Source organism: Lates calcarifer, linkage group LG16_LG22, assembly GCF_001640805.2.
Source record: "Lates calcarifer isolate ASB-BC8 linkage group LG16_LG22, TLL_Latcal_v3, whole genome shotgun sequence".
In the NCBI taxonomy this organism is placed as follows: Eukaryota; Metazoa; Chordata; class Actinopteri; family Centropomidae; genus Lates; species Lates calcarifer.
In genome coordinates this window covers 18,243,474-18,265,137 of record NC_066848.1, presented here as the reverse complement: position 1 = coordinate 18,265,137, position 21,664 = coordinate 18,243,474, and the positions used below count along the sequence as shown (strand labels likewise).

At 41.2% G+C, this 21,664-nt stretch overlaps 1 protein-coding gene across 1 annotated transcript in view; it reads left to right on the top strand.

Annotated features, from left to right (window-relative positions):
• The window catches only part of itsn1 (intersectin 1 (SH3 domain protein)), a 43,858-nt gene that overhangs the window by 6,363 nt on the left and 15,831 nt on the right, over positions 1–21,664 (top strand). Inside the window, 32 exon segments of the mRNA XM_018660847.2 lie at positions 853–911; positions 2,588–2,680; positions 3,703–3,766; positions 3,988–4,148; positions 4,712–4,909; positions 5,210–5,288; positions 5,657–5,757; positions 5,846–5,909; positions 6,034–6,171; positions 6,423–6,517; positions 6,940–7,079; positions 7,356–7,478; positions 7,834–7,983; positions 8,291–8,431; positions 8,613–8,700; positions 8,871–9,010; positions 10,510–10,593; positions 14,868–15,004; positions 15,166–15,395; positions 15,398–15,442; positions 15,611–15,768; positions 16,177–16,191; positions 17,236–17,480; positions 17,651–17,825; positions 18,019–18,105; positions 18,223–18,371; positions 18,720–18,799; positions 18,896–19,068; positions 19,169–19,214; positions 19,540–19,661; positions 19,891–20,014; positions 20,568–20,762. Of these exon segments, the coding sequence (XP_018516363.1) occupies positions 884–911; positions 2,588–2,680; positions 3,703–3,766; positions 3,988–4,148; positions 4,712–4,909; positions 5,210–5,288; positions 5,657–5,757; positions 5,846–5,909; positions 6,034–6,171; positions 6,423–6,517; positions 6,940–7,079; positions 7,356–7,478; positions 7,834–7,983; positions 8,291–8,431; positions 8,613–8,700; positions 8,871–9,010; positions 10,510–10,593; positions 14,868–15,004; positions 15,166–15,395; positions 15,398–15,442; positions 15,611–15,768; positions 16,177–16,191; positions 17,236–17,480; positions 17,651–17,825; positions 18,019–18,105; positions 18,223–18,371; positions 18,720–18,799; positions 18,896–19,068; positions 19,169–19,214; positions 19,540–19,661; positions 19,891–20,014; positions 20,568–20,762 (3,868 nt within the window). The 5' untranslated portion in view covers positions 853–883.

The window sequence follows — 21,664 nt, the reverse complement described above, 5'->3', positions numbered from 1 at the left end:
AGTTTGTATTGCTTGTAAGAAACGCTGAGTTTAAAAAGACTCCAGTAGAGCTTTTCACAGGCCAACAGTAGAAAACTGGTGTTCACTGTGGTCAGCTCCCAAGTGAGAATGGGTGTAAATGAGTGAGTCTGAAGCAGAGTGGTTTTGAAGACAAGCAAGTATGCTCAGGCAGCCTGCCCTGCATAAATAAAGGTTTGCTGCCCTGTTGACATGCACATGCATGGCTGACACATGGCCCAGTCTCCTGTGGACTGGCACTAGTTTGAATACTGGATGACAGCAGCAGATTGATGCAGGTTTTTTCATTTCTTTTGCCCTTTTCATACAGACTAAACCAAAAACATGTGTATATACCCTATTGAGAACTACTGTGTTTATTTGCTTTGTGTTTTTGTGTGTGTATACATCACTGCATCAAAACAAACTTTCAAGGTATGGCAGCCATAATCCTGTAAGGCTCACTGGGCTGGAGACCAAATAGAAATTCACAACTTCAGCATTAAAAGACAGCAGAGTGGAAAATTAACTCCAGACTTGTGCTGGAAAATCGTTTCCTCTGACTGAGTTTGTCTTCTGTATCAGCACCTTTGGCAGGTGACCAGCCATAATTTGGTCCTTTTAATGTGCTGTTAAGTGTCTAGTTGGATCTCTGATCTTGCTGACAAAAGCTAACCCCCTCACTGTAGAAGCATTTTTGTAGTTCACCAGTGAAATGTTGTTATGGTGAAGTTGCTATATTACTAAACTTTTTTTTTAATATTGCTGTTTAACTGACAAGTTAAATTCTCGGTGAGGTGGGATGATATTGATCAGATAAACTTTTCTTCTGTTTTTGTGAATGTGTTGTTTCAGGTGTTGTGTAGCTGTAGACGACGAGTGAACCATGGCACAGTTCCCCACCACATTCACAGGTCAGTATGTGTGTGACATGAAAGAGAGAAAACTGATGTTTATGTATTCCTCTCAGAGTCGTCAGCGTTGTTAGTAGTTTGAACAAATAGGCAGCAGATTGTTCCATTAATACAACATAATATTCCACAAGTCCATTAGAGGACAAACCACAGCTTTGCATATATCCACTCTGATTTTCCACAACCAGTTTAACATCCACATCTTAAAATCTCACTGAGATCATTTATTGGTCTGTCAAGTACGTGGACTAACTTCAGAGGAGAGGAAGAACAAAGTCACATGACAACAAGCCAAGTCAGTACAACATGCCCCAAATGCCCCAAAATTAGTAATCTCTCAGAATCAGAATCAAAAATGGTCATACATGAATCCATATGAGTAGAAGTGTCTACTGTGAAACAGTTGCCAAATTGGTATCAAAGAGAGCTTGGAGGCAGATGGACAGATCTCCCATCAGTATGATGACAAACAGATGGAGACAAAGACAAACTGACTCCAAATGCTTGAAAACCTCACAGTATGAGATTTGTCAGGCTATAAACAGATTTAAAACTATAAGATAAACCATATTGCATTCTTATTTCTGTGCTGAATGAGGACTAGCCACTCAAAACATTGTTTGTCCAGAGCACATAATGTAAAAGAAACAGCTGAGGCTGAGGTTGTAAATGAGGGCATAACTGAAATTGCACAGAACATCTAGTGTTTTTTCAAAACATGAACATAATTAATATATTATGTTTAATAGGTTTTAGTCACCTAGGCAGTTACTGTATCCACATGATATGAATTACATGAATGATCACTGGCAATAGCTGTTTCTGTGTGATTTATCTGCATTTCTTTCTTCAAGAACATTTCATTTCAGAAAGATTCAGAGTATGTATGTAAAGACAACTGAAGTATCTATCCGCAATAACTAACAAAGAAAAGGAAACTGTTTCTGTCAGCAGTTTCTGTCATTGCATTCCAAATTGAGTCAACATGATTCACTAAACATGTAAATTCCCAGTAAAGTAGCTACAGAATGTATGTGTCAGTTGGAACTACAGGGAAGCACTGCTCCTGACTAAATCTGATTGGCATCTAATTTATCGGGTTAAGAAAAATTCAACAAGGTGGAAACATGGCTGTAAGTGGAGCAGAAGGGAAAAAGACAGATAATTGAGTAAGGTGACTGATAGACCAGTAAAGCTGACTGCAGTCAGTGTTTGAGTGGCTCCTGGGATGCCCTTCTGTCAAACCAAAAACAGAGACATAGGTTCTTTACATTGTTACAGTAAGATGATTAGACACTGGATATGAGAGAGTTTTGTGATTGGCTACATTTTAGATGAAGTGACTAATCAAGATAATCAGTTCAGCATATGATGAATCTATTAAATTGATGTTAGTGCAACTTGAATTTACTTGCTATGCACTGAGATTAAAATCTCTGACTCTCAGTCTATCATCCACTCATCCTTTTCTTTCCTCACCAGCATATGAGTCGACACTCTTTCTTGCGTGTTACGTAATAGGAAACCTCTAACAGGAATTGAAACTCATGACTGACATTTTTCTCATGCCTTTCTTTTCTGCCTGTATCTGTGTCTGACTTTATCTTGGCCTTCGGGTTTGGTATCTGATCTGTAACTGTGCATGTGCATTTGTATTCTTTTTGTGGGTGTGGTAGGTCCAGATGTGTTTCTGATCTCAGTGGATGAGAGAGCCAAACATGATCAGCAGTTTCACAGCCTCTCTCCGACAGCCGGGGGTTACATCACAGGTAACAGTCCCCCCGATTCCTTCTTCTCATCTGTACACAACACTTACAGTATATGGGTAAGGTGAGATCAGGACATGAGCAAGGCCAGTGTCATGTGACTGTCGGCTATGTTGGGAACTTGCAGGTGCTGTCAGTGACAATGTCCTTGGTACTTGATGTGTTTCACAGGAAACTGAATCTGTATAAGAAAACTGAACTTCATTTGGAGAAAAAAAAATTGAAAATGAAAATTTTAATTTCACAATAATATAATTTAATTTCAAATCACAGTGTACCTCACAATTTCAGTTTTTTGGATTCAGAAATTCAGCAAATCTTTTATTGGAATTTTCCAGTTCAGTGTAACAAATGTAAATGTAGAACACAAGATTGAACCTAAAGTAATTATTTATAAAAATGCAAAGTCATCACTTAATCTAATAGTAATGTATTATTAAGTAAGGTCTCATTAACTACATTCTGTGTTTCAGTAAATGTCCTTAAGTCAAAATAAAATCCTGTTATCAGAATTACCCAATTACATGAGCTGCCAGACACAATGTTATTTCAACTTTGAACCCTCAACTAAGGATCCTCATTCCACTCAAACACAAACCTTTGCTCATAGTTTTGCAGATTAACATCAAATTATTATTATTATAATAATTATTATCATTATTAGTAGTGGTGGTAGTAGTATTAGTAGTAGAAGTAATTTAATTTATGTTTCACACTTATAAGTTATGGATTATGATACGAGTTATACATTATACCAAATGATCATGGGTCATTTTCCAGGCAAAGTCAGGTGAAGTCTGCACCCCTAAAGGGGCTCTCTGGAAGTCCATAGAAAGTCTGCTTTAGACCCCTTGTGGACTTAATGAATACTTGGACAGCCCTCAACACTACACTTAACGTGCACATTCCTTGGAAGTCCTCAAGTGCGATGAAGTCCAGATATTTGAATTCAACCATGGCCTCAAGTGGACTTTCTTTTTAGATCTGTGCTGTGATCTCACATCTTGTTTCTGTTTGGCTGTCAGGTGACCAGGCCAAGAACTTCTTCCTTCAATCAGGACTGCCCCCTCCCATCCTGGCCCAAATCTGGTGAGTAACACAGCCAGGAAGTTGCTACTAGCTCACAGGCTGACAGATACTAAGTGGTCAGTTTGTTCATTTCATTATTTTAAAAAAATGCATGCTTGTGAAGTAACACACTCATTCGTTCACACCAATGGTCATTAAGGTTGTTATAGTTTTTTGTCCAGCAATGCATCATTTCTTCCTTAACTTGTCCTTAACATTATTTGTTCTCTGTGTACCCACAGGGCTCTGGCTGACATGAACAGTGATGGCCGTATGGATATCCATGAGTTCTCCATTGCCATGAAACTCATCAAACTGAAACTCCAGGGTCACCCTCTACCCCCTGCGCTGCCTCCTAGTATGAAACAACCCCCACTGCCTTTACCCCCACAGACTGGTTTTGGTAAGACACACACAAAGTCACACAGTGTATTGTGCTTGTGTTTTTTTGTACTTAGTAATTATTTTTGCTGTGGAGGTGCACTGCAGCTTACAGCAAAAGCGCTGCACACAGTTTAATGTCATAACATAATGTAGATGTAATCTTTTGCTGCTTACGCGACAACTGTTTTTCATCAAAGTTTTTTGACGTTATTGCAAGGCAGTGGTAAAATTCTGAACTGGTAAAACACTGCAGATGAATTTGATGAGGATGACTCAGTCTTTATTTTCCAAAGGTCATATAGAAAATGTTTGCTCTCATTCTCTCTCTCAGCTTTACCTCTTGCGCCTTCAGTGATGATCAATAAAGTTATATAGCCTGTATAAAGTAATAATGGTTCTCTCCTTCAGGCTTGCATTGTGGTTCTTACACCCCATTTACTAGTATAAATATATAATGTTAAATTCAACAGTAGAGAAATATTGATTGAAGTTTTCTCTCATGTCTTTCTCTAATGCCTTGTGCAGCTTTTTGACAGATAATGTGTATCTAAAGACAATGTCTGATAACCTGTTTTCCTTCAGGCATGCCTCCCATGGCTTCCATTCCAACTCCCATTCCAGCTCCTCTGCCAGGCGTGCCCCCGCTCCCCCTGCCCCCTCTGCCTGTCGGGGTGTCTCCCCCACTGGTCTCATCTGCCCCACCTCCCCTCCCCCAGCCTATTGCCAATGGAGCTCCTCCCACAGGCATGATGCAGCCCATATCAGGCTTCTCCCACCCAGGTAAAATGACAGCAGTAGGGCAGAGAGTGTTGAAATGTTTGTGTTGCATCTGTAGCAATTGTGGGTGTGGGCAAAGGTCTCAGTTTTAAGCTTCTATTTACACATAACGTACACATTCAGCACATGGGTTATGTCTGTATGACTACCGTGCTTATCTGAGTAACAGGTCTCTGTTGTAGGTCTCTGTTACATGAAATGACATAAAATTGTATTACAAAATGTATTCGCTGCATGAAGTTAAGTAAAGAAGTTGAGTATTTTACCACAACCTCAAACTAATTTTTTTTTTTTTTCTTTCAGCTTCATCTGTCAACAAGTCTTCTTCATTTAATCGTTCCAGTACTAAACTGCAGAAGGGGTCATCCTTTGATGCTGCTAGGTAGGTCAAATAATCTGAAATGGCAGCACCATTATGCTTTATAAATGAGAAAATTTATGGTTAATAATTGCCATGTTATTTTCTTAGTTTCCCTCAATATCTTGCCAAGCTTTTCAGCCATGGTTGTGTTTCTACTTCAACTTACTGAATTTGTCTCTTAGCCTTTCCATATCAAACTGATGTGAATGTAAGGTGAAAGACTGAAACCACTCTAGGAACTTAGATATTTTGATTGTGCAACCTGCAGTACATATTGCTTTTCCTTTACCTTGTTCTGTGGTAATTCTTGGGTGTGCCTTTTCATTGCTTCTCTTTTCACTGTAACATCACTTCACTCTATTTTTTATTCTCTCTCTTACTTTTCCCAGTAGTCAGCCCCCCTCTGATTGGGCTGTTCCTCAGTCCTCAAGGCTGAAGTACAGACAGCTTTTTAACTCCCATGACAAGATGATGAGTGGACACCTCACTGGTACACACGCACATATAAACACATCATTATTTGTGATAACATGTCTTTCATGTTTGCTGCATTACTGAAATATGTGCACATTTTCCAGGTCCCCAGGCACGCACTATCCTGATGCAGTCTAGTCTTCCTCAGAGCCAACTCGCCACAATATGGTCAGTACATTGAATAATCACCTGAAATTCAATCATTTAATCTTCTTTTTTATCAAAACAGGAGACTCACTGTGCAGAGTTTAGTGCCTCAACAGTTAATTTGTTCAATCTTTTTCTCCTCTAGGAGTTTATCAGATATCGACCAGGATGGGAAGCTAACAGCTGAGGAGTTTATCTTGGCCATGCACCTCATAGATATGGCTATGTCAGGGTTACCGCTACCCCCTGTATTACCAGCAGAATACCTCCCACCCACATTCAGGTAAATGCTGTAATCAAATCCCGCTTAAAATGCAGCATATTAGATATGTGCATTGTTAGGCAAATGTCACCATGAATACTTCTGTACATTAATTATAGCAGCAAATAATGTTTTTTACGGACTGTCAGGCTAAATGAAGGCTAAACTAACTTAAAACAGTATTTTAACATGTCACCCAGATGTGTGGTATGTTAATATCAAACTAGGAGGTATTGATGGCTTGTGTTGTTATAACTATCTGTGTGTTAAAGGCGTGTGCGAAGTGACAGTGTTCAGTCGGACCAGAAAAGCGTGCAGGAGGAGACAGAGGAGGAGACTGAGAGCAGCCAAGAAAAGAAACTACCAGGTTTGGTCCTCGCCAGCACCAGAGCTGTACACCATCATGTTACTGCTCAAACTGGGACTAGAGCTCTCAGAATGTTTAATTTATCAGCACTATTCGCTTGAACACCCTGCTCTGTGAACAGAGATGGTTCAACAACAGTAGCTAGTGATCATGTCCACCTTTAAAACACTTCAAACAAACACCAGTAACACCAATGTTGGCAGGGTCTAATACAAAATAATATGTATGTGCGGTGTTGATGGATGTTATTTTCATCCCACTCATAATAGAGGCCAACACTTCTAAGTACTTAAGCAAAAAAAGACCAGAAAAATAGTTTAATATTTCCATGTTTTGCTCTGTATTGTGTATTGTGTATACTTTTAAATGCCACGTTATAGCCATTGTATGTTCTTTATATTTACTCCTTTTGTCCCCCACAGTGACATTTGAAGATAAGAAGAGGGAGAACTTTGAGCGAGGAAACCTGGAGTTGGAGAAGAGACGTCAGGCCCTGCAAGAGCAGCAGAGGAAAGAGCAGGAGAGACTGGCTGCACTGGAGAGAGAGGAACAGGAGAGAAAGGTAGACTATATTGACTATACTAATTCCTCAGTTCCATACTGTGTGCATTCAGAATTTGAATTGATCACTCTTATAAAGGCCATAAAATTTCTGCTGCGATAGTAGCCACAGTGCTGTCACTATACCACAATCTCCCATGTCTTTAAAATGATCAGTAAGTTATTTGAATTTATTACATGTGTTGAAACTAAGAGGAACTGAAAATGAATTAAGGTGCCCCATAAAAAAATAATGGAGCAGTTTGTTCTGCCAGCTCATTGTATGTTTGTGTTTCAGGAGCGTGAGCGTCTAGAGCAGGAGAGGAGACGACAACAGGAACTAGAAAAACAGCTGGAGAAACAGAGAGAGCTGGAGAGGCAGAGAGAAGAGGAGAGACGCAAAGAGATAGAGAGAAGAGAGGTAAGAAGAGAGGCAGAAGGGAAGAGGAGGAAATGATTACCAAGTATCTGCATTTTAATTGAAGAGTTATGGTTGAGTTGGCATTCAGCTGCTGCAGACGTGTAATTGCATCTGTTGTAGACAACTTAGAGGCCTTTCACTGCTCACCTCCACCCCCTTTACATCTCAGCTCTTACAGTAAGAGCCTCATTTACACTCCTGCAGCAGATGGCTTGTTGTGCATAATGAAGTGTGTAATATAGGAATATTATATAATATGATGTGATGTAATATCTGACCTTGCAGTCAGACACTGTAATATTGCATTGTGAAAATAAACTGAACTTTTTGGTGTGTGTGTGTTTTGTCTGTCTAGGCTGCTAAGCGTGAATTAGAGCGCCAGCGTCAGTTGGAGTGGGAGCGTCAACGTCGACAGGAGCTTCTGACTCAAAGAAACCGAGAGCAAGAGAGTATAGTGCTGCTCAAAGCCAGGAAGAAGACTCTGGAGTTTGAACTGGAAGCTCTGGTAATTAAACACAGGCACCCGCAATTGCTGCAAATAGAGGCACAGGCTCAGTTACTCTCAAATGCTCAGTTAGCTACTTAAACAAGTCACACTATTGCAGAGTTACTCCTCAGACTGACAGAGGGCACGTTGATTTGCGTGACAATGATGGGCTTGAAAGCTTCTTCAATGATAAACCAAAAGCAATCAGCTAGTGCCAACAGGAAGAGCACAACGGCTAACAACTTATTGTTCATGTCACATAATACATTGTACATGCAGAAATGTAATCGTGTATTCCCTTTACTTTCTCTTTCTCATTCTGTAGAATGATAAGAAGACCCAGCTGGAGGGCAAACTGAAGGATGTTCGGTTTCGTCTGTCGGCTCAGCGGAGGGAGGTGGAGCAGACAAATCAGACCAGAGAAACACGCATTGCTGAAATCACCCTGCTACAACAGCAGCTGCAGGTACACAAAACAAATATAAATTATCAGCGAATAAACACAAATTGGATCAGACAAACAGGTGTCACATTAATTTCTGTTTCTTCTTGTACAGTTCTCATTTTGAAGTGGAAAGTGGAATTGGTAAAAATGTTGTACTGAATGTGTGACTAACTAATTTGTTTTTCTTGACATTACTGTCCAGGACTCCCAGCAGTGGCTGGGGAGACTAATTCCTGATAAACAGAGTCTCAACGACCAATTGAAACAGGTTCAGCAGAACAGCCTGCACCGTGAGTACTGCATGCACATAACACTCACATGTACTGTACATAGTGTGCTCATTTTTGCCAAAATGTCAAAGGTTGTTCTTGATCAGATTTTTCGACATAAACTTGTCTGTGTATATCTGCTGATTAATTAACCTGACCTCATACCACATTTTCTATCTGTGTGTATTTAGGTGACAGTCTGTCATCCCTGCAGAAGGCTGTGGAGCAGAAGGAGACCAGCAGACAGCAGCTCAGAGAGCAGCTGGATGCTGTGGAGAGAGAGACGAGGGCCAAACTGCTAGAAATAGATGCTTTCAACACCCAGCTGAAGGTAAATGGCTAATTAATCAATGCATTGATATAGGAAAAGAGAGAAAAGCCATGGCTACACCAGCTAAACACCTGGTCAAATAACTATATAATTTGCCACAATAAACTAAATAGTTAATGAAATAACTTGGATTAATCACAGTTATTGTAGCTACTAGATACATGTACTGTTATGACACAGCAAAAACACATTCCACTGTTGACATCTACTGAAGGAGCCTGGTGTGTTAAATTGTTGGAAAAGCTTAACTTTTCAAAAATGTAACATAAAATATGAAGTAATGGCATGTGCTCATTAATTTTGTAATACTAAAAAAAAATAATGGTTCTTTGATGTATTGCTGTAGAACTTTATTAATTCAAAGAAATCTATTTAACTGAACAGCCAATTAACTGATTACCTAGCTTGCTAACACAATAATTGTTTTGCTTAATTAAGCATTGTCCATGTTCAACACACTGGGTTGGTGTTGTGACCGTAGCTTTAAATCATGCTCTGTCCCATCTCTCATAACTTCATCCTCACACTAGTTTAATGTGGTGACGGTCTTCATGTTTACTGATGTGTTAAAGGTTTGATATTTACATCTAACTAGTATATCTGTGTTTATGTTGATATGTTATTGTGTGTGTTAATGTTGATTGCTGTGTTTTTGGAGAGAGCTAGCTGTGCACAGGAACACTGAGTGTTTTCAGTCAGCTGCTCCTTTCCCCAACAATTTACTGCTGAGAGAGAAAGATGGAGGGATTGTTATTTTATTCCTTAGGGTTGGGGTACAGTAGCCTAGTTATGTTGTGTAGACCACCTTTTGTTGTTTTTTTTCTTATTGTCCTCTGATTTCCCCCAGAACACAGAGTCAGGTCAAAGAGAGGAGAATTAGTCCTGTGGTCTGTTCCAGTGAGAAGGATGAGAAGAACAAGAGGGAGAGAGAGGGGAGAACACAGACAACACAGACCACAATAAATTGATTTCCTTATGGCTAATCTAATGAAGTTGTTTTTCAGTTTTATTCAGTGTAGACAACACAACACAGTGATTTGGGAAAGTGGTGCAAAGGCTTTGAGAACAAACAAAGCCAGCAGTGTTTGATACCAGTTTTCTCCAGAGTACATTGCAGCCATGTCTCAGTGGTGTAATTCTTTGCAAAACAGAGGCATAGACCACTGAGATGTGAACTATGTTTGACTATACTGCCCTCCGCCTTCCTTTCTACACCACTTCCTCTCCCCAAAATCTTCTCTTGTCAAAACTGCTGTGCTTCCTCTGTCCTCTATACCCACTGGGTCTCTTCAATGCTACCCCTGCCTTTACTCTGCTTCCACTCACTGTCCTCCTCTGTGTTTCATTCCTGCTTTTTCAACCTGTATTTCTCGATCTCTTGCCTTCATTTTCTCCCTATTATATATTTTGTTTAACCCACATAATAAACCCTTCCTTCTATATTTTCTACTCCTTTATTTATCTCCTACACTGGCCTTTTGCTCCCTTGCCCATGCCAGTCTCTGTGTGAGTTCTATGCCAACCACTGTGCCAGGATAGAGGCCCTGCGACGCCAGCTTCAGGAGGAACAGAGAGGGAGACAGGTAGAGCACACAGCCGCTGCTGGACTGGGGTGGTACTACAGCTGGGATGCAATTTGTTACATAAAACAGTATTAAATTATATGATGACATTCTGCTTTTGATCACAAACCTAGAGAATAGAGCAGTTTCTGCATTTCAGTTGGACCTGCACGGTCTGATTTGGCTTAACATCAGAGAAAATAAAACACTGTACACCCTGTTGTCAGACTACTAACCTGCAAGCTTCAATTACTTAAGTCACGTCAGATGGCTTTGTCATCTTTAACACATACAAACCAGACTTTTAATATGGCTGGTTTGTGCGGGCATTCCAGCAGTAACACGTGTACTGCACTGTGCTGCCACTGCTAGGCAGCTAGATGTACTGCTGCCAGTGGAAGCTTGACCGTAATTGTCAAGCTGTGAATGGTGTGGCTACTGACAGATACTACTGATTCTGGTGTGCTGTTTTCTTTTTCTAATCTCATAGGTCAGAGTCAGTAACACCTCTGTCAAAGAGGCACACAGTACTAAATACACACTAATCCAGAGATAGCAAAACTCACTATTTGTGACTCATTTAAAAACAGTAACAAAATGGGGAAAAAAAGGAAAATGAAGGAAATGATAATGGTAAAGGAGAAAAAAAATGTTTTGTACCTCCCAAGATATTCATTCATTTGATTTATTTTGTGTGGACAAAGAAGATTAGCACATGTGCCAGGAGTCAGTAGCCAGAGTAAATGTTGACAGAGTGTATCAGCCTCATTACTGACCCAGAAAGTCTAGTAAAGACTAAATACTCAAATACATCTACAAAACATTTTGGGTCCCTAGCTGTTTTCTACTATCCAGTGTAGATAGGTCAGTTAAAGAGTCTGCTGTTGTGAACCGACAACTGGGCTGTAATACCAGCTACATTTACTGTTGTAACAGCACATTACTCATCACAATGAGTCACAAGAGCCTCTCCTATGAGTCAAGGCCTTATTGAACACTCTCTTCTTTTGTTTAATCTCTGCTGGAGAAAATCATCACACTTATGTCAGGGATTTAAATATTCATCGAGCTAGCCTGAAAAACAGTTAATGTCAAATTCACACCTAAGAAGTAATCTATTGGATGTTTTATGGATGGTAAATCTACATAAAATTATAGTTGAGTGCACAGAACCACCATTTAACAAGTAAACTTACCTAGCCAAACGTAACTGACCATAACTGTCTGTGAGTGTGTGTCTGTGTCTATAGAATGGTTGACACTGTGTGTGTGCTGTATGTATATATGTATATGTGTGTTTCAGTGCCAGGAGCAGGGACAGCTTCAGGAGTGTGTGTCAGCCGTCAGGGTGTGTCTGGCTCGGCTAGACTACGTTATACAGGTCCAAACAACCACCCAGCCTATACCACTCTCTGTCTTTTCTATCTTTCTTTCCTGGTTTTCTGTCTATGATTCTTCATCTCATTCTCATTTCTCAAATCCCCTTTCTTTACCTTTTCCTCCTTTTCTTCTCTTTTGACCTCTTCTTATCCCTCCTCTGTCCTCTCCCTTTTTCAATAAAAGAAATCATCCTCTCTTTATTCCTCCTCTTTTCTCTTTTGTGCCCCATCTTTTCTTTGCCAGGCTGGTGTTAGCTCACTACTTAGCCTGCTGGCTAACAATGCTTTCGTAGTTAATGCTGTTGTGACGCTAACCTAGCAATCATGCTAGGTTAGCAGGTGTAGTAGATTATTAGGTGACTTTATGCTGGTGCTATACAAGGCTACCTTACTAGATTACTACACCGTACTGCCTGTATGTTTCAGCCAGACAAGTTGAAACTAGCAGAAGTTAACTAGGCTAATATGCCGATAAACTTTATTTAGATGAGTGTGTGTTTGTGTCTAGTCTGTGCGTGGCAGGAGTGTATGATAGGCATGCTGTGTTGTTTCTTAAGTGCTCCACTTTCTGTTTGAGGTGATTGAAGTTCTTTGTCTCTCCAGAGTTGTAGTTTTACCTCTCTGTCACTCTCTTCTCTCTGATTGGTTTTGCTTGTTTCTGAAGGTTTCCTCACATTGGTTGTTTGGCTGAAACACGACAGCTGCCTTGTGTTGTTGTAGTAACAGAAGTGTGTTCTAATGGCACAGCTGGTTGTCATGACTACACAGAACTGCCTCCCTCCTTCCCCTAACCACCCACCCACTTTTATTTATTTAGTTATTTTTCTGTTTATTTCTAACCCGTCCCACAAACATATTGTGCCTTGTGCAAGCTCCGCCCCATCACTGTGACCTGAGCTCTGTGCTTTGGGCTGGGTCTTTACAAACCTCCAGTAGTTACAAAGCCCCCTCCCAGTGACATTTCCTCCCCCCTTGAAGATGTATATATTTTAATTTTATCTAATTTAATCCTTAACAATCCCCAAACTGAATCAAAATTAGGTTCACTTATGTCTGCTAAACATGCCAACATAAATTAACAATTATATCTGCTACCGCCAAACATTACTGGCACATGACATCCATTTTGCACTTTGTTTGCTAATTAGTTGCTGGGATCACATTGAGATCTTCTGTTGCCAGATAGCACTAGAAAAAGGCTAAATAAAACTGGATGCACTCTCACAGGCTTTGAAAATGCTGTTGACAACAGTGCTGTGAGCAAAAGCCAGCGCACTGACCGTGACTGGACGTCTTTTTATCTCATGTGTGCACCAGCTTAAACAGCTCAAGAGTCACACTGGGAGCAATCCACAGTCTCAGTCCTGCTCAGACAGAGAAACACAAGCTGCATTGAACACACACGGACACACAGACTGGGGGGACACTAATTTACTGGATTCCTTGTCACTCATTGGCTCCCCATTGTTCCTCTTCTGAGAAATTTGTTTACATCATAACCAAAAAAAAAATGCAGCAGCATTGCTGTACAGCACCATCTGTTGCAGGCCTCCTTGTTCTTCTTTTCTCTGAAGATAGTTGTTTGTGCCTCTGGCTGTATGTTTGGAGTCCCTGTCTTGCTACAGAATGAATTTGGGACTGATTGAGATGCCTCCTGGATGGTAATCCATGATAGATAAGACCTAAAGTGTCTAAATCATTTGCACAGTACTATATGTGGAAATCAAAAACAATTCTCCTAAGTCGTGTGACATGGCCACAAAACAAGATGTAAGCAAAAAAAACAAGCTGCTCAGTGAAGTTCATTCAAAGTTCATTCACAGCTAGCAATTGTGTTGACCATCTGTGGGCATTTTGGGTGGCACTTTTGTAAGTGCTGAATGAAGGCAGCTGGACTTTTTTGAAGACGCTTCCCTCCTAATCTGAAAGGCTACCTCAGCGACCCTCAGGTGGTGTTGTTAAAACCTTGAGAATCGTTGAGGTCACATATGGGTCGTTGACCCACAGCGCCATTGAGTGAGTCATTAGAGTCACATGAGTCATGTTGTGAATGCATGTTAAGCTGTTTGGAGGACAGATCTTAAGACTGCAAAGTGGCTTATAGGTGGTGTGGTGTGATTATGGTTCCCGTTTAGATGGCTTCCATCTACATCAAACTGATGCAACTCACTTGTGACTTCAATGACTCTCAAGGCATTTACAGCCCCACAAGAGGTTAAATGCCAGGTCACCTCGGATAAGAGGTTAAACATCTTCAAGAACTGCAAGCAAGTCCCCTTGCCTACATATAGTACTTGGAAATTCCATGACCTGAATGACTGAGAATCCTCACAGATATATTGGTGGTCAATGAACATTTGACAAATTATATTGTTGTATCCTTTTCCTCGCTCAAATATTTTCCATTGAACCAATCATCCATCTTTTTGATTATAACAGTCCAAATCACAAATTTGCTTCCAAAAGCTTTACAAGTTGTACAGCACACAACACCCTCTAAAAAAAGGAAGAAACATCAGTAAGAGAAACAGATGCGTTAGATACAGAGTGGACTGAAATAACTTCCATTTACTCTTGATCTCTTGCACTACTCCGTTCACTTCAGAACTGATTTGGAGGATCCTAAGCAGTGTCATCTGCTGCAAAGCATCAGCAACGGCCTGCTCGCCAGCCACGTCTGAAAAGATTTGACATTGCAGTGTTTGTCATGGTTACCGACAGGGACGTTTCATCGCCTCAGTGAAGGGACGGAGCTTGCCTTGATCACCTGACTAATACGTACTTGCTGCTGCTGCTGCTGCTGCTGTTGTTCTTCTTGTTCTTGTTTGTTGTCGATGGTAACCCGTAGCAACCAGCCCCACTGATCCCACTTCCTCCTCACCGCTGTTCCTTCCTGTATCCCATGGTGCTTTGCAGGAGCTGCGGGAGATCCACAGTCGGCAGCAGAGACAGAAACAGAAGGAGCTGGAGGGAGACACACACACACTGACACACACACACTCTCACATACACACTCCAAGTGAGAGAAAGTCTGCTGAGCTGCAGGAGAGCAGGTAAGATTGAAATACACTTGAAAATTCAGAGGGCTTGAATTTTATCCAAGCCGTTACATTAGAATGGAACGCATTGTGTTTCAGTAGATGCCATGCAAAGTTTTATGTCTGCTTTAAAATACGAAAATAAAGGAGGATTATCTTCTCCTGTCCTGCTGCAGGTTGTCATCAGAGGAAAATGTGGCCTGGAGGGATGAAGCAGGAAGCTCTGTCCCTAAAGCTCCAAGCCCGGCCTCCGTCTCTGCGCCCGACGCCTGGCTAAACAGAGTGACTCAGGAAGAGGAGGAGAGGAAGAGGAGAGGGATGGAGGAAGAAGAGGAGGGCCGGAAGGGAGCAGGATCAGTAGAAGAGAAAGAGGATGAGGGAAGGAACAAGAAGGACATGCAAGATAAACTAACAAGCTGTTCAGCCAGCCGGCAGACCCCTGGGCTTCAACAGGTGTGTTATGGCTCTTAAAGTGTGTGTGACACCCCAAAAGCAGGGATTGGTTCCTGCCCGTAACCTGTGTTTGATGAAGTGTTTTTTTTATGGAACTAAACTGATTTGCCTAGTGTTACTTCAAATATATATCCGCATAATATCTCTGTCTCCGTTCTTTCTTTACAGCAGAAAAGGCTCCGGTACCCAGCCTGTTTGAACAGAAGGCGGCAGCCAGCAGCTTTGACCAGCAGCAGCCAGTAAAGGTGGTCTACTACAGGGCTCTCTATCCATTTGATGCTCGCAGCCATGATGAGATCAGCATCACTCCTGGAGATGTAATCATGGTATGTAGTGTGTACTCACAAATGTAGTATTCATACACTTATATCCTTTAGCAATCCTCCTTGCTCCAAAAACACAGGAACACAGGATGATGACGGTGCACACTTTATGTCGGATGAGAGTGTGCAGTTGCCACCATGACAGTTTAAGGGATTTTTTGTACAGTGAGTTTACCCTGAAGGACTAAAATACATACAGTAATATGTGTGTACACATATGTGAACAGATACCTTATTGCCTCTTTTGTATTTATATGTGTGTGTTTGTATTAAAGCCTCCTGTGTGTGTAGGTGCCCTTCTCCTTTTGACTCTACCCTCTCTGTCTGTGTGGTTTGTGTGTGTGTGTGTGTATGTGACTGTGTGTTGTGTGTATTAACTGTTTCCTCTTTCCTCTGCTGTGCAAACTGAAGGTGAAGGGGGAATGGGTAAGTTCTTGCCCCCCGCCCAGTGTTGTGCCTCCACCAATCATAAGCCAGCATTCATGAACTTTTGCCATCATCTCATGCCATCTCCGTGTACATTCATTTCCCAGTGGATGAATGTGTTTGGCTTTTTTTTTTTATTTAACCAAATCATTCTAATCAGATCTGTAAATGTCGTGCTTCTTTTGTTTTCACAGTTGTGAAAAGTTGTGAATGTTGCTTAACTGTGAGTCAAAGAAATGCAAACCTTCACAGTCTGAAATCTCTGAGTAAATAAACAAAACAAAACAAAAAAACCTAAAATATATTTTCTATAGCCATTAATGACTCCATAAATAAACATCCAAGATAATACGTTAATATAAGGCTGTGGCAGCTTTTCCATTTTTTCAAATACATCACATTATTCCAGCTCACAACCCAGTCACTCCCCACACTTGGCAGGTTTACATTCAAATCCTGCCAAACTTGCCTGTCAGCAGACTCAACCAGTGTGTTGTGTTGGAGCCTCTGTTGGAGTAAGCTGAGCCTCATCCAGATTTGCTTTCAAAAGAATCTATCAGTAGTCCAACACAAAAGTGTTTGCTGTAAGCTCATCAAGAAAATATAACCACAAAAAGTGTAATAGACAGCAACAAGGTGGACTAAAAGAAATGGAAAAAAAAGAAATATATTTTGTAATTTGTGGTGAAGGGGAGACCCACAGGTTTTTATTATGACGGTATTTATAGAAGTAGACAGATAATTGAGGAGTCCCTGTTCATTATAAGAGCCTTGCTGGCAAGAAACAAGACAGAGCACAACATTAACAGTTACAAATATTGAGTTATCAAGTTTATATATTATCTCTCTCACTTGATTATCTACAAATTTGATAATTCTACTTCCTAGAATTCAACACTGAACAGCTGCTGCTGTTGTGGACATTGTTTATGCCACTGCTCTGTTCTACCACGAATCTGAGCGTGCACATCTCTGTGAATTAGTGTTTGTGTGCCTGCTTTTATGCTTCAACTTTATTTTAATCCTGCCACTCTGCTCTGACAGGTGGATGAGTCCCAGACAGGTGAACCTGGCTGGCTGGGAGGAGAGCTCAGGGGGAGGACTGGTTGGTTCCCAGCCAATTACGCAGAACGGATACCTGACAGCGAAGCACCAATCAGCCTGCGTTCCACAGCCTCGGCCACACCCACTTCTGCCCAGCAGCCAATTAACACCCCTCCCCCAGCACCTGGACACACCTCCTCGTCCACATCCTCCGCCAACAGTAACTGGGCCGACTTCAGCACCACGTGAGTCCTGCTGATGTCAATATTATCAGTGCCATAATACCAGGGGGACTTACAATATAGTGTTATTCTTAAGAAACTGACTTCTTTCACTGACTCCCAGACACATTAAACACACTTAATTTTCAACCTGCATCACTCCTAATATGCATCATGTGGGCAAATGTTTCTAGTTGGCCCTCAAATACAGCCAGCCAATCAGACAGCGAGGGATGGGACGCGTGGCCAACCTCTTCAGCCAGCCAGAATCCATCACTCAGTGTTCCCTCGGCACAGCTACGGCAACGCTCCGCCTTCACACCTGCTACCATGACAACAGGCTCCTCTCCTTCACCTGTGCTGGGACAGGTAACAGCTCTCTTTGGATTTTTTAAGTTCCTGGAACCAGTGGTGTAAATGTTTCTCAAACTGGGTCTCCAGTTTGGGTTTAGGTACAGCATGAAATTCTCTTCCTAGCTGACCCAGCTTCTTCTTGGTGATAAACTGCTACTCTGTTTCTACATGAACTTCTGAACTGAGTTGTCTTTAATTCTGTCATCAGGGGGAGAAGGTCGAGGGTCTGCAGGCTCAGGCTTTGTATCCCTGGAGAGCGAAGAAGGACAACCACCTCAACTTCAACAAAAATGAGGTAGATAAGCGTTAATTGGGCATTTGTGTGTTTTTGTTTATATCATATTCTGTTAAGTATGCATTTTTATAAGCAATCTTCTTGTGCTAATCACATTTTTTTGGTTTGTTAATGTAGATAATAACAGTGTTGGAGCAGCAGGACATGTGGTGGTTAGGTGAACTGCAGACTGGACAGAGAGGCTGGTTCCCAAAAAGTTATGTCAAGCTCATCTCCGCCACCATGACGGCCCCTGCTGGTGCCACGGCACGCAGCAAAAACACTAGGTAGGCTCAAAAAAAGTTAGTCAAATTAGATTCAGTTATCATCAGTGTTTCAGGGTTGGGATCTTCCACTTTCTCTCACACCATTTACTTTTTAAATTACAGAGCAGTCAGGTGAGTTTTGTTTTGTTTTGTTTTTTTTGTTGGCCTGATGGCTTGGCTTTAGTACTGACTGTTAGATTTCACTCTCTACTTTCTCAGCTTTCTCAGCGTTTTTTATGGCATATTGGGGTCTTCATACCACACTTGATTTTTAAAAAGGAAAAATAGCTTATTTAAAATTTTAAAAGTGGTTTAAAAAAGGCTAAACTTACTTATTGTTTAAAATTTAATTACCTCTTTTTCTTCTAGTGAATCTGGAGTATCAGACAGCCCTCCCAACGGAAAACGACCCTCCCCTTCCCCAACAAAACCCTCTGAGTCTGGAGAAGGTAACACACACATGCATATATACATACATATATTTTTACAAGTTAGGTTGATAGTTGTCATTGACTCTGTCTGCTTGCTGTGTGCATTTTGCGCAGAGTATGTGGCCATGTACACCTACGAGAGCAGTGAACAAGGAGACCTTAGTTTCCAGCAAGGAGACATCGTCATGGTGACCAGGAAAGAAGGGGATTGGTGGACAGGCATGGTGGGGGGTAAGACTGGAGTCTTCCCGTCCAATTACGTCAAACCTCGAGACTCCGCTTCAGAGGTAAGTTGGACTAGGAGGGCAGGTGTGTTTTTCAAGTTTAAGCTGGGTGAGAGAAATATTTCTAAGAGTTTTTACTCTAAACTCTGTTTCTGTTTTTCAGTCATTGGGACCAGCAGGGAAGACAGGCAGCCTGGGAAAGAAACCAGGTGAGCTTTCTCATACTCCCTAATATTGTTTTATTACTGCTGCTGTTTCCTGATTTGTTCTTTCTGTCCATTTTGCTGGCGACATTCACTTGATTTGTTTAGCTGAAATCATGTTGTTCCAGTTCCAGTTAATAAAACCTGAAATCCACATTTAGTTCACACTTTTTTGGTCAAAACTAAAGCAACTGGAAGCTAAGCTTGCTGAGTTGCCAACTTGACTTGTTTTTCAACTCAAACTTAAATACACATCAGACCCCCACTTTCAGCCACTACAGGAGCAGAACTAACCACATCATCTTCTTCTTCCTGTCCTTCACTCCTTCAGAGATCGCTCAGGTGATCGCTCCCTACAGTGCAACAGGAGCAGAGCAGCTGACGTTAGCCCCTGGGCAGCTCATCCTCATCAGGAAAAAGAACCCAGGGGGCTGGTGGGAGGGTGAGCTCCAGGTACACAAGCACAAACTCTACTAGATGAAAAGAAATCACAGTCATGTTGACTGTGACTTGAATTACTTGCAGCATGCATTAACCTTTTTTATATTTACTTGTAGATATATATAAATATATTGTAAATGAACTATGAGGCTGTTTTTCATTGTCAGGGTTATTGCATAAGGCCATGCAGATGCTTGTTGTGATTCATGACAAATAACATTCTGTGTTCTGGCTGGTTCAGGCCCGGGGGAAAAAGCGTCAGATAGGTTGGTTTCCGGCCAACTACGTGAAGCTGCTCAGTCCCAGCACCAGTAAGACAACGCCCACAGAACCCACGCCTCCGAAACTGGCTCCTGCCAGCACAGGTACACACAGATAACAGAAATACACACACAGTTCCTTCACACTTATTTGGTTACTCACACAAAATGCAGTTACATCTAAGTTAATTAATCTGCTGCCACTTGTTTTCTCTTGTAGTTTCAGTCACGCAGGTCCACGCACCATTTATAATAAAATGAACAATTGGTTTTCTTTTTGTAAGCTTAAACTTTGATAAAACTTAAAAGACTAAATTGGTACATGAGATGCCATCACGGTGAAAGTTGACATACTTTATAATGTTACTTTTGCCACTGGCAATCAATTTTGACATTAGATTGAGATTTGAAAAACCTTTATAGGTTCATAGGAGCATAAATATGTCTGTGCTCTTCTGTAAATCCAACATAAATGTCTCAGGGTGTAGGTTAATGAGTCACCTTGACACTATGAAAGAAAAGAATCAAAAAGTTGAAACTGTTTATTAAAGTTGTTTTTGTAAGTCGATAATAGAAGATGGCATTGTCACCGCCACATGTGACCTTAAAGCTAGAAATATTAACACCTTTTCCATCATGTGTGTCCCTGGTCCTGAAGCTTTGTGTCAGGTGATCGGCATGTACGACTATGTGGCCCAGAACGATGACGAGTTGGCCTTCCAAAAAGGTCAGGTGATCACAGTGCTCAACAAGGACGACTGTGATTGGTGGAAAGGGGAGCTCAACGGGAGGGAGGGTCTGTTTCCCAGCAACTACGTCAAACTCACCACGGATACTGACCCGAGCACGCAGTGTGAGTGCACACAAACACACACACACACACACACACACAATCTCAAGTGAATCACAAAATACATACACAATATACTAAAATGAATATACTCTCATCATAACACTCACACAGTCACATTAACACACTGAAACACACTCTCTCTCCCTCACGTACACACACACAAACACACACACCCCAGAGCCAGGTGTGGAGATGCTGTCCCTCTCTCAGTCTTTGACCCTGAGTTGGTTTGACCTTTGACCTTTCACCTCGACACTCCTTTGGGCCTCTTTGAAAACCTCCCGGTCATGCACCACCTCTGGGTGGTGTTTGTGTGTGTTTGTATGGTGTGTATGTGCATGCATGTGTGTGTATATATGCGCGCATTAGTGTAAAAGTGTTTCCTCTCTTCCTGCATGTGTTCCTTCAGCATGATCCACCATAGACTTAGAGTTTCTAGAGCAGAGACACCAGCAGTAATTGATGTCACTGTGCTGAATAGTTAAAGCTGACCAACAGATTTGTGAGTATTTTTAGCACTGCTGAGCCATAATGTGTTCCAGCACAATAAATTCAGCCCTTATTATTACAGATTAACTTTCTGACCAATTAGATTTTCAATTAGATTTTTCTATTTCCATAAAATGAATAGAGTGGTTCTAGTGGTATTATTCCTGCACAGTTAATGTGTAACACTTATAGATCATGTCAAAGGGCTGTAGTCTAACAGCAGATACCTATATGATGCAGAAGCAACAACAGAGTTAGTCTTACTGAATGCACAGTCTGTTCACTGTAGCCTCTTTTCAAACAACTTTGGTCTTCATTTGGTGAACAAAAAGGACTAAATTTGGCAATTTTTCATCACTTTTTTTTGTTGGTGGTTCAGTTTCAAATATTACAAGAAAGGAATGGCAGCTACA